This window comes from Lethenteron reissneri, chromosome 10 (genome assembly GCF_015708825.2).
Source record: "Lethenteron reissneri isolate LAM-NWPU_2019-01 chromosome 10, ASM1570882v1, whole genome shotgun sequence".
Classification (NCBI taxonomy): domain Eukaryota; kingdom Metazoa; phylum Chordata; class Hyperoartia; order Petromyzontiformes; family Petromyzontidae; genus Lethenteron; species Lethenteron reissneri.
This window is the reverse complement of record NC_083788.1, coordinates 7,090,554-7,105,590: the sequence shown is the minus strand read 5'-3', so window position 1 is coordinate 7,105,590 and position 15,037 is coordinate 7,090,554. Positions and strand designations below refer to the sequence as shown.

The 15,037-nt window shown below is 45.0% G+C and overlaps 1 protein-coding gene across 1 annotated transcript; it reads left to right on the top strand.

Annotated features, from left to right (window-relative positions):
* Window positions 1-160: 160 nt before the first annotated feature.
* On the top strand, window positions 161-15,037 carry RAB22A (RAB22A, member RAS oncogene family). Its single transcript, XM_061549356.1, is given in 8 exon segments — window positions 161-414; window positions 5,151-5,230; window positions 6,286-6,367; window positions 8,422-8,460; window positions 8,462-8,494; window positions 9,059-9,165; window positions 9,807-9,916; window positions 10,950-15,037. Coding segments are annotated over 8 exon segments (579 nt in total). The 5' UTR covers window positions 161-378; the 3' UTR covers window positions 11,042-15,037.

The window sequence follows — 15,037 nt, the reverse complement described above, 5'->3', positions numbered from 1 at the left end:
CAGTTGCCATTCATTGACAAAGCGGTGCCACGTTACCGCAAATTCCTTATCGTTTTCAAATCAGTCAAATTGGCATCGGACGATTGACGCGCCGTGCATGTGCGCGTGTGTACGCGCACTGCACTGTGGGAGGGAGGGTCGCAGACTTCCGGTACAGTCCCGTACAGTGAAGTGCATCTCCGTGTCGCTCGCAGCGGAGTGGTGCCGGGCCGCGGGCTCCTTCCGTGATGATCGCCTCGAATTGGCGTCGCGAGCGTTGAAGTGTGCGTCTATTTATCTGTGTTTATTATCGATAAAGAACAAGAAGCGGCGGGGGTAGGGGGGGTAGTAGAAGAAGCTGGTGAGGAAGAGAACGCGAGTTCTGTATGCGGCGTCTCCATGGCGCTTAGGGAGCTCAAGGTTTGCCTGCTCGGGGTGAGTTGCCGGGGTCCAGTGGTTTGTTGAAGTATGATTGTGTGTGTGTGCGTGGGTATGACTGTGTGTATGTGCGAAGTATGACTGTGTGTGTGTGCGAAGTATGAGTGTGTGTGTGTGTGAAGTATGACTGTGTGTATGTGTGAAGTATGATTGTGTGTATGTGCGTGGGTATGACTGTGTGTATGTGCGAAGTATGACTGTGTGTGCGTGGGTATGACTGTGTGTATGTGCGAAGTATGACTGTGTGTAGTGTGCGAAGTATGACTGTGTGTGTGTGCGAAGTATGACTGTGTGTATGTGTGAAGTATGATTGTGTGTATGTGCGTGGGTATGACTGTGTATGTGCGAAGTATGACTGTGTGTGTGCGAAGTATGATTGTGTGTATGTGTGAAGTATGATTGTGTGTATGTGTGAAGTATGATTGTGTGTATGTGCGAAGTATGATTGTGTGTATGTGCGAAGTATGACTGTGTGTGTGTGCGAAGTATGATCGTGTGTATGTGTGAAGTATGACTGTGTGTATGTGTGAAGTATGATTGTGTGTATGTGCGAAGTATGATTGTGTGTATGTGCGAAGTATGACTGTGTGTATGTGCGAAGTATGATTGTGTGTATGTGTGAAGTGTGAGTGTGTGTATGTGCGAAGTATGACTGTGTACGAAGTATGATTGTGTGTATGTGTGAAGTGTGAGTGTGTGTATGTGCGAAGTATGACTGTGTGTATGTGCGAAGTATGATTGTATGTGCGAAGTATGACTGTGTGTATGTGCGAAGTATGACTGTGTGTGTGTGAAGTATGACTGTGTGTGTGAAGTATGACTGTGTGTATGTGCGAAGTATGACTGTGTGTGTGTACGAAGTATGACTGTGTGTATGTGTGAAGTATGACTGTGTGTGTGTACGAAGTATGACTGTGTGTATGTGTGAAGTATGACTGTGTGTATGTGCGAAGTATGACTGTGTGTGTGTACGAAGTATGACTGTGTGTATGTGCGAAGTGTGATTGTGTGTATGTGCGAAGTATGACTGTGTGTATGTGTGAAGTATGACTGTGTGTATGTGCGAAGTATGACTGTGTGTGTGTGCGTGAAGTATGACTGTGTGTGTGTGCGAAGTATGACTGTGTGTATGTACGAAGTATGATTGTGTGTGTGTGTGAAGTATGACTGTGTGTATGTGTGAAGTATGATTGTGTGTATGTGTGAAGTATGACTGTGTGTGTGTGCGAAGTATGATTGTGTGTATGTGTGAAGTATGACTGTGTGTATGTACGAAGTATGACTGTGTGTGTGTGCGAAGTATGACTGTGTGTATGTGCGAAGTATGATCGTGTGTATGTGCGAAGTATGACTGTGTGTATGTGTGAAGTATGATTGTGTGTATGTGTGAAGTATGACTGTGTGTATGTGCGAAGTATGATTGTGTGTATGTGTGAAGTATAATTGTGTGTATGTGCGAAGTATGACTGTGTGTATGTGCGAAGTATGACTGTGTGTATGTGCGAAGTATGACTGTGTGTGTGCGAAGTATGACTGTGTGTGTGTACGAAGTATGATTGTGTGTGTGTGTGAAGTATGATTGTGTGTATGTGCGAAGTATGAGTGTGTGTGTGAAGTATGACTGTGTGTATGTGTGAAGTATGACTGTGTGTATGTGCGAAGTATGACTGTGTGTATGTGCGAAGTATGAGTGTGTGTATGTGTGAAGTATGACTGTGTGTATGTGCGAAGTATGAGTGTGTGTATGTGTGAAGTATGATCGTGTGTATGTGTGAAGTATGACTGTGTGTATGTGCGAAGTATGACTGTGTGTGTGTGCGAAGTATGACTGTGTGTATGTGCGAGGGTATGACTGTATGTGCGAAGTATGACTGTGTGTATGTGTGAAGTATGATTGTGTGTGTGTGTGAAGTATGATTGTGTGTGTGTGAAGTATGATTGTGTGTGTGTGTGAAGTATGATTGTGTGTATGTGCGTGGGTATGATTGTGTGTATGTGCGAAGTATGATCGTGTGTATGTGCGAAGTATGACTGTGTGTATGTACGAAGTATGACTGTGTATGTACGAAGTATGACTGTGTGTATGTGTGAAGTATGATTGTGTGTGTGTGAAGTATGATTGTGTGTATGTGCGTGGGTATGATTGTGTGTATGTGTGAAGTATGATTGTGTGTATGTGCGAAGTATGATTCTGTGTATGTGCGAGGGTATGACTGTATGTGCGTGGGTATGATTGTGTGTATGTACGAAGTATGACTGTGTGTAGGTGTGAAGTATGACTGTGTGTAGGTGCGTGGGTATGATCGTGTGTATGTGTGAAGTATGATTGTGTGTGTGTGTGAAGTATGACTGTGTGTATGTGCGAAGTATGATTGTATGTGCGAAGTATGACTGTGTGTATGTGTGAAGTATGATTGTATGTGCGAAGTATGATTGTGTGTATGTGCGTGGGTATGATTGTGTATGTGTGAAGTATGACTGTGTGTGTGTGCGAAGTATGACTGTGTGTATGTGCGAAGTATGATTGTGGGTATGATTGTGTGTATGTGCGAAGTATGATTGTGTGTATGTGTGAAGTATGATTGTGTGTATGTGCGTGGGTATGACTGTATGTATGTGTGAAGTATTATCGTGTGTATGTGCGTGGGTGCATGTGTATAGCTGTGTGTACAAGTAGTGTTGTGGGAAGCGGTCGTGCACTGTGGCTAGCGACCTGGGCTACCGTGTCTTGGGGTCTCCCCTAGGTCGACTCGACCTCAAATGAGTGCCCGTTTGCGATGATGGTGGTGGTGTTGTTGGTGTGTCAGCAACCCCCACTGAAGAGAACAGCAACAACGCCGACTGGGCGTGGTGCTGGCCGTGCCGGCCTTGGTAGCTGATCGCCAACATCACTTGCTCCGGCATTCTGCTGTTAAAGGGCTACACGAGGCATATTTGGTTTGTAAGTCGCATGGCTGAATCGGTGCTTGTAGGTGAGAATTAAAAGTTTATCTGTTCGGGGTGAGTGGTCAAGTGTGGCGGCCTTCATAGGCGAGCGAACAGCAGCTTAATGGCCTTAATTGGTGCTCGCTAACAGCACTTTCCACGACGTTCCTGTTAAAATCAACACGGAGGATCTTTATATTTTGATTTAAAGCTTTCGTGATTGCAGGGATTCATCTTCTTGGTTCTTTCGGTAAAGTCACGTAGAAGGGAAGTAATAAAATAATAAAAAGAAAACATAATAAAATTATTCTCACAAATTTTAGTATGTTTTATTTTTATTATAATAAAAAGAAAACATAATAAAATTATTCTCACAAATTTTATTATGTTTTATTTTTATTATTTTATTACTTCCCTTCTACGTGACTTTACCGAAAGAACCAAGAAGAGGATCTTTATCTTTGTGCGTGTGTGGTCATATGCTCGTGTGCATTAGACTCGTGTGGTTATGCGAGTGATGTGTTGTTGTTGTTGTTGACGCAGTACGTGGTTGAGCGTGAGAGTTGAAGGTTTGACTGCTCTGGGTGGGTTCGGTCGAGGATTCAAAATAGTGGTGAAGTATGGTTATTTGTGTGCGATTGTGTGGTGGTGTGTTGTGTGTGTGTGTTTGGTTGTGCTCTATTTCGGCATGCTTATGTGCTCGCTCACAGGCTTTGCTTCAACAACCGGTGTATTCTACACAGGGGATCTGTGTCTGTGTGTGGTTGTGGGTGTGTGCGGTTTCGTGGTGTCGCGAATTGTTTTTGTAATGTGTGCGTTTAGGTGTCCAGTTTATCTGTAGTGTGGTAAGGTTTGATTCCTGGCCACAGCTTACATCAGTGGTGAGCGCTATCTGATCGGTGCTGGGCCTCCGCTAGCCTGACTCGGCCTTAAATTAGTACCTGGTGCAGATTGTAATAATACACATTGGGAAGATAAAGGCGATCGGGAGTAGTTCTAGCGTCTGGTTTTGTATACGAGTCTGTAATCATCTCATTCAATCAAATCATAACACCTGGGCCTGTCCCCGTGGCCTGTCAGCGAGCCTTCCTCACTTCACGTGGCCTCGAGGTGTACCTAGCCTGGCACAAACGCCGTGTTTCACGTCATCGCCACTTAATGACGAATTGAAGTTGTAGTTTATTTAAGTGGCTATGTGGTTGTTTGGTTGACTCGTTTATAGTATGTGTAGCTATTAGTCTGTAGACATGGATGAGAGTGAGATTGTGGGCCCCTTACGTGATAAATGTGATTGTGGGATAGTGTGATTTTTTTAAGTGTGTGTGAATCTGCTTTTATATGAGGTCATGTTGGTGAATGTGTGTATATAGGCGAGTGTGGTAAATAATGTACGTTATGTGTCGGTGGGGAGTTGGAGTGGTTGTGTATGATTGTGGATAAGTGGTTATATGGACGAGCGCAATTATAACATTACACGTTTAAGTAGGCAAGTATGTGGCTTTGAGCATGTGGATGCGTGGCCATAATTACACTAATTGACATTCAAATGGAACGCTCTCTTCTTACCCAGGCTATCAGTCTAAACCGTTATTACTCTAAGGTTTTTTCGGTAAAGTCACATAGGTAAAAAAAGAATAAAAGTAAGATTTATATATATTTTTTTTATTAATTTTAATTTTATTATTTCTTACCTACGTGACTTTACCGAAAAAACCTAAGAGTATGAATCCTTGCAGTCACGAAAGCTTCAAATCTAAACCGTTATTGTTGATGGTGTTTGCAATTTTTTGTTGTGCCACGTGATCCAGGATACCGGGGTGGGCAAGTCAAGCATCGTGTGCCGCTTCGTTCAGGACAACTTTGATCCCAACATCAACCCAACCATCGGGTGCGTCGTGGCTGGCTCCATGACTCAATACTTCCACAGCCTCCAGCCGCCACCCCCCCCCCCCGTCTCCCTTCCCCCAGCTTCCTGCCCCGTTGGTTGAGTTGTGTTATTCTGCTTTCCTGGCTCTTAATTGGACTTGCGTGGAGTTTCGTGGAACGTAGAGGTGCCAGCGTATGGAAGAGGAAACGTTTTTCCAGACGGAATATTTCCTTGTGTATGCAGTGTGTTTCCGATTTGCAAAAAGTACTTTCTTGAATAAATACATTATTTGGCAATTATTAATAGAACGGCAGCTCATACTGTATGAAAATGAGGAGCCTAATGTATTTTTTTGGAATGTTGTGTAAAGATCTATTTTTCTCAAATTTATTTCACCCGTGCTGTTGATATCATTCAATGAGGTTAAGATAATCCAATTGAAAATATCATAGTGCAGGATAGCGCATGTGTCAGAGAATGGCCGCATAACAGACTTCTCATGAAATAATCCTTCAGGTGGCCTTTATCCTTTTCACGGTAGGGGGGGATACTTTGCCATACGCCATTTAATATGTCAGCATCACAGCCAAACAGTTTGTTTTTACTAACGAGAAGTTAAGGCAGTCAAGTTAAAATGTTTTGATTTTCTATGCAACAATTGGTGCCCCAGTTGAGACAAATCAACTCGCTACTTCAGCACCTGGTTTCATCACGGGCTACTTTGCCATACGCTCTTTAATATGTCAGCATCACAGCCAAACAGTTTGTTTTTACTAACGAGAAGCTAAGGCAGTCAAGTTAAAATGTTTTGATTTTCTATGCAACAATTGGTGGCCCAGTTGAGACAAATCAACTCGCTACGTCAGCACCTGGTTTCATCACGGGCTACTGAATCCCAAAATTTTTAACCCAGAATCTCTGCAGAGGGAGCCTAATGACCTCCAAGCCACCGGCCAGGCCCAACACCTTGGGAGTTTTTAAGATGAAGCCTTGGATGAATAATGTCATGGGCCTGAAACTTGTGACATTGTCACTGAAAGGATTAATATACCCATTTGTGGTTTCTCTGCCTTCAGGGCATCCTTCATGACCAAGACGGTGCCCCAAGGGAACGAGGTTCACAAGTATCTCATATGGGACACAGCTGGGCAGGAGCGTGTGAGTATACCCACTCGCATACATCAATCCAATGTATAACAAGCAGAATGTTGGGACAGGGGCTTCTAGCGAGCACCTGTTAAGGCTTTAGAGTGCATGAGAGAGGGTCGTGGGGCCAAAATCGAGCCTCACTGATGATGTATGCACATTGCACCAAGTATTTATTTCAGGCTGAATCAACCTAATTGAGGATGAACTGGTTTAGGTGCCACTTGTCCAATGAAGTTAGTAGTCACCGTTGGGAATCGAACCCCTGGCAGCTGAGTTTTTAGTGCAGTCATATCACATGAGCACATGTTTACTTGACTACATGGGACGCATGCTTCAGCCTCCCCCTAGGATCCCTTGGGACTTGTTGGTGTTGCCCTCGCTGCCCTGGCTGCCCTGGGCTCATTGTTGTTGGTCCTGGGCCCTGTTTGGTTCATTACAGTGATTCTGCGACAGTGTCTCTCCCTGCCCTGTCACCCCCACCCTACTTATAACTGTCTTGAAATGTGAATGCATATCGACACTGCGTACACGTGTAGTGGGTTCACTTGAAGGACACAGAAATTCAGGAAGCTATACGTTTATTCTACGACCACAACGGGGTGACTACATAACCAGTCACCAAAACGGGGTAACTATATAAACGGGTCAAGTCAGTCGGCACACTGCCTGACCCACGATGCCGAGCACGAAGACCGGAGACCGAGGAGAAGATGTAACACGGCGGGTTCCATTCCAGCAGACAGCCCCGATGGGACCCCGGGACCTCCCTGTTATGCCCCCCAGCGTGGCCTGGCTCCACCCTCGGCCACGCCCCCTTCTGGAACTTCCCAGAAGATTCTGGGCCAGTACTACCACATGTCCCTTCTGTCACCTTTGGCCCACATCCTTACCCTGTCCTATCACGTGCCCTTGCCTGCCAATCGAGCTACTACATCCTCAAATGCCCCCTACTCTGCCAGCCCCCAGAATGGATGCTCCCCTGGAGACCTCTTCCATGACATCGTGTCCTCTGCTGGCAGAGGGCTACTACACATGCAATTCCTCTCTCTGTCAGGTAGATGGCGCTAGGCGCCGTAGTGACCCATTATATATCACTACACACGTGTTGTGGGTTGAATAACTAGAAGAAGGCTTCTCTGAGGCAACACAGTTTTTATTTAACAATTAGCACCTAACACAGAGAGGTAACGGCCCCCTCACACCCGATACACTATGGAGGTTACTCTCCAGACTACTACGCCTCTCACTGGATAATCTACGATTCCTCCGCGAGTGAAGCTTGAATCTTCACTGGTAAACAAGCTGGAGCCGACCCTTGCCAGGAGTACGGCTTCTGCCCTCGGGGCTCTTCAGTCTTCAGGAGGCTTCTTGTCTTTAGCTGAACGATGAATCCCGGGACCGTCCAGATGTCCGGCCTTTATACAGAGCCATGGCTCGCTCCTCCCCGGCCACGCCTTCCTTCTCGAACCTTCGAGAAGGATCCGGGGATGATGTCATCCCCCAGTCCCACCCTCCTGGAGTCTGGGGTTTGCTCCTTTTACATACTGGTCCATAGGGTAACCGTTGGACCCTATGGCGCATAGACTCTCAGCACTGGGCTCAGTCCCTCTGTTGTCCCCCTATTGGCATGAGGCCGGTATTGCCGGCTACAGCATGAGAACGGCCCATCTTGGCCCAATAACACCGTTACACACGTACAAAAACTTGTGTCAATCTGGCGCTGAATGAGGGCCTCCCCGCGACGTGCAAGTCGTGAGGGTTACTTGACCATGCTTCACCATGCTGGTCATTGTGGGTTTTTGGCGACTGGTGGCCAAGTCGCCCTTGCAAAAGACTTGTATAGCTCAACGGTATTTACTCGCAAAATGAACTTCTGATTCTCTTGGTGGTGGGAGCTAGGGAGCATACGCATGTGGAGCACAGAAGCATGTTTGATCGCGTTGCACTTCTCGCTGCTGCCCACGACGTAGCCCCACGGTGTAAATCACTGTATTGACGTAAATCGTTATTGTCGTTGTTGTGCTCATACTTGCGTGTTCTGGTGCTGGTGTTGTGCCCCATAGTTCCGCTCGCTGGCACCCATGTACTACCGGGGGTCAGCCTGCTGCCGTGATCGTCTATGACATCACCAAGGAGGTGAGGGCATCCGCTACCACTGCTGAATTTACTGGAAGTCAGGACTCGCTTCCGGATTACTTTCCGGTCACAATTGCTTCAAAAGGAGTAATTTTACACTGCTGCCTTGTAACAGGTGTGAAAATTGCTGATAACAAGAGCATAATAACAGCCCGAACAGCCCATGACATTGTTCTGAGAATTATTTTTGTTGACTAAATCAATCCGTATCATTAAGTGCTCTGTCTATGGACAGGTCCGAGGCACAATTTCCTCCACTCTGCTTTCAGCTGCTCTCTTTGTCCTCATCTTGTTGAGCATTGTCTCGTGTAGCCATTCTTTTTATTTCTTGCGGTCTTTTCCCAAAGAATTTTCCCTCAATCACCTGCTTGGGCAAAGCCGTTCGCTTTCACTCTACTGTCTGCCCAATCCAGATTTGTCATCCAATTCCTGTGTCTTTGTGTACTTGTGGCCTTGCGTCTCTGTCTCTACGTCTGTCTTCTTGCAACAGGACGTCCTTGTGTTCCTGTAACAGCATGTCCTTGTGTTCCTGTAACAGCATGTCCTTGTGTCTCTGGGTGCCAGGAGTCGTTCCAGATGCTAAAGTCATGGGTGCGGGAACTTCGCCAGCACGGGCCCCAGGACATCATCGTCGCCATCGCAGGCAACAAGTGTGACCTGGATGACATGAGGTATGCGCAGATTTGCACGCCGTACCGTACCAGCCACACCAGACTACCCCAGGCTACTGTTATCACACTCTCTATATGCCAACCACAGAACGCTGTGCTATGATAGTCGCACCATACAATGACATAATGCTGTTATGCTGTACATCATAACCACAGCATTCTGTACCATGCTGCCTTGAACATTACTCATCATGTCCACAGTCTCTAGTGTATAGCTATGTTTGAATATCAACACTTATAACTTTAAATGCAGGTTAATTAGGCATGGTCACACTGAGTGAAGACATTCTTCCATGCACGTCTTGGCACACTTGGCTCGTATTTTTACCTTTGGTTATTTGATGTGTTTGGGTCGGTTGTTGAAAATGACAGACGTCTAATGCCCTCACAGACAAAAGTCGAGAGGTGTGAGGTCCAGCGATCTTGAGTAGCCATTCGGAGGGAACTCTCCATCCATTCCTCCACCCTTGTGGGGGATGTCTCGTGCAGAAATTCACAAACGGGGATCGCAGAATCTCATAAAATTACAATGCTTCCTGACTTTTGCTGATATCCTGTATGTGCACTGTGCTGTGGTGATGCCGATGGTGTTGGTGTTAGTATGGTGCAGTTGTGGTGATGGTGCGTGCGTGGGTGCGCAGGGAGGTGTCCGTGCAGGATGCGAGAGACTACGCCGACTCCATCGACGCCATCTTCATCGAGACGAGCGCCAAGTCGGCCATCAACATCTGCGAGATCTTTGCTCGCATCAGTGCGTGCAACGCTACCGCCACCCCATGCACTACACCAGGGTGTTCCCAACAATTTTCAAGCGAGCCATGTACTTATGCTAGCATGTCCTGACGGGCCACATGATGTCTTAACGCCATTCTGTAAGGTGTACGGACGTTTAGTGATAGGTTTTTACCCTTTCAACTGGTACAAAAACTGACACCTTTATACAAGGCATCATGTTTGCAATAACCACAACACAAGCAGTTAAAATGCAAACAATAAGAAACAACGCTGATAATGATAATGATATACACTGTCATTGAAGTTGATTGGCCAAAAGGCGTCATCTGGTCCAACACCAATGGAGACTAGGCTCGAAGAAAAGGTGTCTCGGGTGTGGACCAATCAACTTCAAGGACAGTGCATATCATTATCAGAGTTGTTTCTTTTTGTTTACATTTTGACTGCTTGTGTTGTAGTTATTGCAAACATGATGCCTTGTATAAAGGTGTCAGTTTTTGTACCAGTTGAAAGGGTAAAAACCTATCACTATATTTTGCCACTGGTAAAGGAGGTCTCAGTGTACGGACGTTGTGATGTCGCATCATATTATGATGTCATACCGTCTACATGTGTGACCACTGGTTTTGTCTGTAGCACCATCCCACACACTTCTCTATATATATCGGTATGTGTGTGTTCCTTCCATGTGTGTCTCCCTTGTGTCACATGTATAATTTGTGTCCTGTGTGTCAGATTTAAGTGTGTTCTTTATTTTGATTTAAAGCTTTCGTGACTGCAGGGATTCATATTCTTGGTTCTTTTACCGAAAGAACCAAGAATATGTGTTCTTTATGTTTACATTTATGCATGTGTGTCGGTCCGCTGTGCGCGTGTCCCCTGTGTATTGTGTGGCCCTTACATGTCTATCACATGCATCACCTGTACACATCCACATGACCCTATTTGCACAAGTTCAACATTCCTCGTGTGTCGTCATATTAACGCGTTCCCTTCTTACGTGCCATGTCTGTCCACCGTTGTGCATACCCGTACCTGCGCGTGTGTAGGCGAGCGCGTGCCTCCTGGCAGCCAGGACTCGTCGGATCGGCCCGGGTTCCAGCTGCGTGGAGCGGGTCAGCCGGCGCGGCGCTGCTGCTGACAAAACAGTCGCTACTCGCCAGCTCGCTCGTCTCCAAGGATCGCCGCAACCCGTGTGTCGGCACGCCCACGCCGTTTGGCTGTCTGCTGAACTGCGGCTAAGGATATAAATCAGGGGTGATTTTTCTCCTTACCGTGGGCCGAGTCGGACCTTCGGTTGCCTTTGGTGGGCCACGCAGTGCCACGCACCTTTTCGTAGGCATTTGATAATGCGAACAAATAACTTGCGTGTCGACCTGGAATAAAGAGAGCTTTGTAGTGGTTGAAGTGACCGAATTTACTCAAATAAGGTTGAAAATCTTCCATTCTAGTGACTAGATAATTATTCATTCGAGATGCGTGCAGCATCGGATAAATACCTTGTGGCCATTTCAAAGTTCTGGGTCCTCGTGGTCATGGGCCGTGTGAAAATTAATCTGTGCCGCCATAGGTTTCCCCCACCCCTTCTCAAAGTGATTGTTCTACAAAATAAAAATCAGGATTATTTGGTGCTGATATATCGGCCTTTAATCCAGCAGAGGGCGATGTGAATAGTTATGTATGCTGCTGGATAACCGAGCAGTTAGCATGCTCGCCGTTGACTCGGTACACTCGAGTTCGATTCCCGCTAAAGCCACCTGGTCATTATGAAATTTAAAAGCAACGTTCTGCTGTAAGATGGACTATAAAGATTGTGTTAGGTTATTTCAAAAATCTACTCTCAGCTAAATTGAGAAAGGCCTGGTGAGCCTGGAAGTAAGCCTCGCACAGTGTCTCCTGACATAGCTTAAGAATTCAGTGTATGTTTACTGTAATAGTTAATCTCATTTTCAGGTGTGGCTCGTTCTGTACAAAATGTCTTAATTCCTGGAATTGATGCTGTGGTGGATTTGAAATTGTATTTTATTTTTTCTCATCACTGAATTTGTTCGCTGGTGATGAAGGCGTACCTCTGCCTAGAATTTCCTGTTTAGGAAACTGCAATCGCGTAACTTTAGCTGCCGTAATTTTTAGACAAATCGTACTCGATTTGTATCAGATTGAATAGCAAATATCGACCATATTATTGCTTCCAGTTCAGTAAATACCATACTCCACTGCCTATTTTCCCATTTGTTTATTTGCTGCTCCACCTCTCCAATTTTTCCCCTCGTTTCTCTTCTATGATGCAAATCATTGAATGCTCTAAAGTCTAAACCGTCCTTAATTGCGATGCAATCCCAACTCCACGTGTGTTTATAGGATTTGTTTTGTGTATATATGCTATAGCTGCGGGTTACTTGTCTTCCTTACCCCAATCAGATAAAATCACCTTCTGAATCGGTTGTAATTCTGTGTGCCGTACAAGAACATAATTGTGGCACATCGCCTGATTGGCAAATAGAGGCGGGTTTAACGACAGAATTATATATTTACGCGATCTAACCCAAAAAAAACCTGTATTATGGAGGCCTTGATGTAATCGACAAAGAGCCTTGGTAGCCTCTGGGTTAGCACACTCACCACACCACTGAACTGGTTTGCAATTGAGTTTACACTAAAGTTCCTGCTATAACCGCCAAGTAACTTCTATGGGACATTGGCATGTTCAAAGCCAACTGTACTGAAGTATGGACTTTAAATATTCCGTGGCATGATTTGTAAGAATAGCATATTGTGTGCCACCATGTCATCCAAATGTCATCTGAAAATGATATACAACTAAATTTCTAAAAATGAATAACTTCTCCCTGCGTAATTATGATTTACCAAGAAGTGGTTTTGAATAATTAATTAACTCTGGCACTTCGTTAAATTAATGATTAATTTCACAATGTTTCATCGGAGTGGCCCAGGGTTCTCTGATGCTGGTGTTTGCATCAGCATTGAGTAGATCTGATTTAAATCTCTGGCCGTCAGCCACGATTCTTGTGTGGAGTGTTTGATTGGCTCGGTCTGGTCACGAATTATAATGTAAACATTTATTTTGCACTTAATTTACTCAGCCCAGCTCTTCTAAGCTTATTCAGTAGATAGGCACTGGGAAAAAAATGTTGTTTGCACAGCCAAAGAATGGACATTGTGTTTGTGTAAGACAATTGAAGGTTGCCATGTGGAGGCCAATGGTGGCACTCTTTCGGGTCATTCCACGTGATGTGCAGCTTTGCTCTCTGTGTGGGGATTTGAATTGAATTTAAATGTGCTCTGTGCCTCTGCAAGGGGGATGTAATTAATGGGAGGGGGAAATGTAGCTGCAACATGTTTGAATATTGCTATTTTTATTAAAAAAGAGCTAACTAAAATATATGGAAACTGTTAGAAATGCTTTTCTGATGGTGTGTATCTTCAGTGGTGGTTTTGCATGCCTTGTGGGCTGGACAACATTTACCGTATTTTCCGGATTGAGCAAATTTCCCCTGTAATTTAAAACAAAAGTTGCGTCTTATATTCCGGTAGGTGAGTGTGATCAAACTTGCATAACTTTGTTGACACCGGGTTCACAAATTTGGGATGCATCTTACTTTCTGGAGGGTTTTTTTTTTAATCCGGAGAATATGGAGGTACCTAGCCCGTTTTGACTTCACCCTGCACTTGTATATTCTCAGTTAAAGGCCTGCTGCACACATTTTTTCTTGCAGCCTTGACGGCCTGTACAACCCCATGTGTGCAACAGTGATGTGCGGTGAGGTCAATGGCTGGGGAGGCACTGGCTAGTGTCAGAGCCAGATTCACACACAGGGGGTGTGGCCTCATGGAGGGGTGTGGCCTCACTGAGGGAGGCGTGTTAGACACGTCCCCCTCAGTGAGGCAGATGTGATAGCTGCCTCCCCTGGTGCTTTTTCATTGCAGTTTCATGACGAGACCAGCGAGCCTAAATATCTTTATACACATACGTGAAATAAGTTTCCTGGAGTATGGAAGGCGAGGACATGAAATGAAGGGGTCTATAAACATTACATTGGTGACATACTGAGATAGTAACAGGCACGCGCTTATTGCCCGCGGTACATCCAGTTACTGAGGGGTTGCGCAATCAGAGGGGAGGCTGAGCGCGTCGCTGCCTCACCTCTCGTGTCTCCCTGTATTTGCAGCGGAGCTCCGCAAATTTGGCGATTTTGACTATAAAAATTATTGGAATCGTACACAAATTACATTAATAGCACAGATCAGTGAAAAAAACCTTAATATTTGTTTTATTTTATTCTTTTTTTCGTAACAGCTATTTTCATTTTCTCCCCTGGTGTGCAACCCAGGGCAGCGTTACTTGCTGCTCCTTTGACTCATGCTGCCCTGTGGCTGTGTGGAGCTCCAGTTTGATGTTAGCGCTGCGATGGGGGAAAAAAATTTACGAGCCAATAAAATTATCGGAGTTACTACAAATGCGTATATGCTATTGAGTAGACATGTGATGATACAATGATTAATGGATTAAAATTAGATTATAATCACGATAAATGCATCTAATTGCGTGTAAAATGAAATGTGAATGCAAAAATACAATGTATTTATGCAAATAGCGTAAACATAACTGCAAATGTGGCATGAAAAGTGAGAAACTACAATTGAGATGACAAAGGAGACTTGTTAATGTGTTAATTCAATCATGGCTATGAATTGTACTAATTGCATGCCTGGTATTTGGCATAATAAAGAGTTGCTTTTGGTAAGTGGGAATCTCACTAAACAGTATTGGATTTAAACTCGGACTCAAGTGGGCTTCAGACTATTAATGGCAATGTCATTCAGATGTGGCTTATATGGGATTTAGCAGGAATCCATTATACTACACCAGTTTGTACAGCCACTCCAAAGTTAAGATTGCACTTCAATTAATTCCCTGTGGTGTTGTTGAATGGGTTTTGTCTCGTGTTTGTCATGGTTTTCTTCAGATGGTGTGGTCCGTTTATTTCACCACAGTGTTTGGTTCTCTGCCTTTGGGTTGCCTCTGAGTCTGATTTTCGCCGGTTCGAATCCAGGCTCCTGCGGGCAGTTTTCGTCTGGTTTTTGCTGCGGACAAATAAAAGATTGCACGATGCTA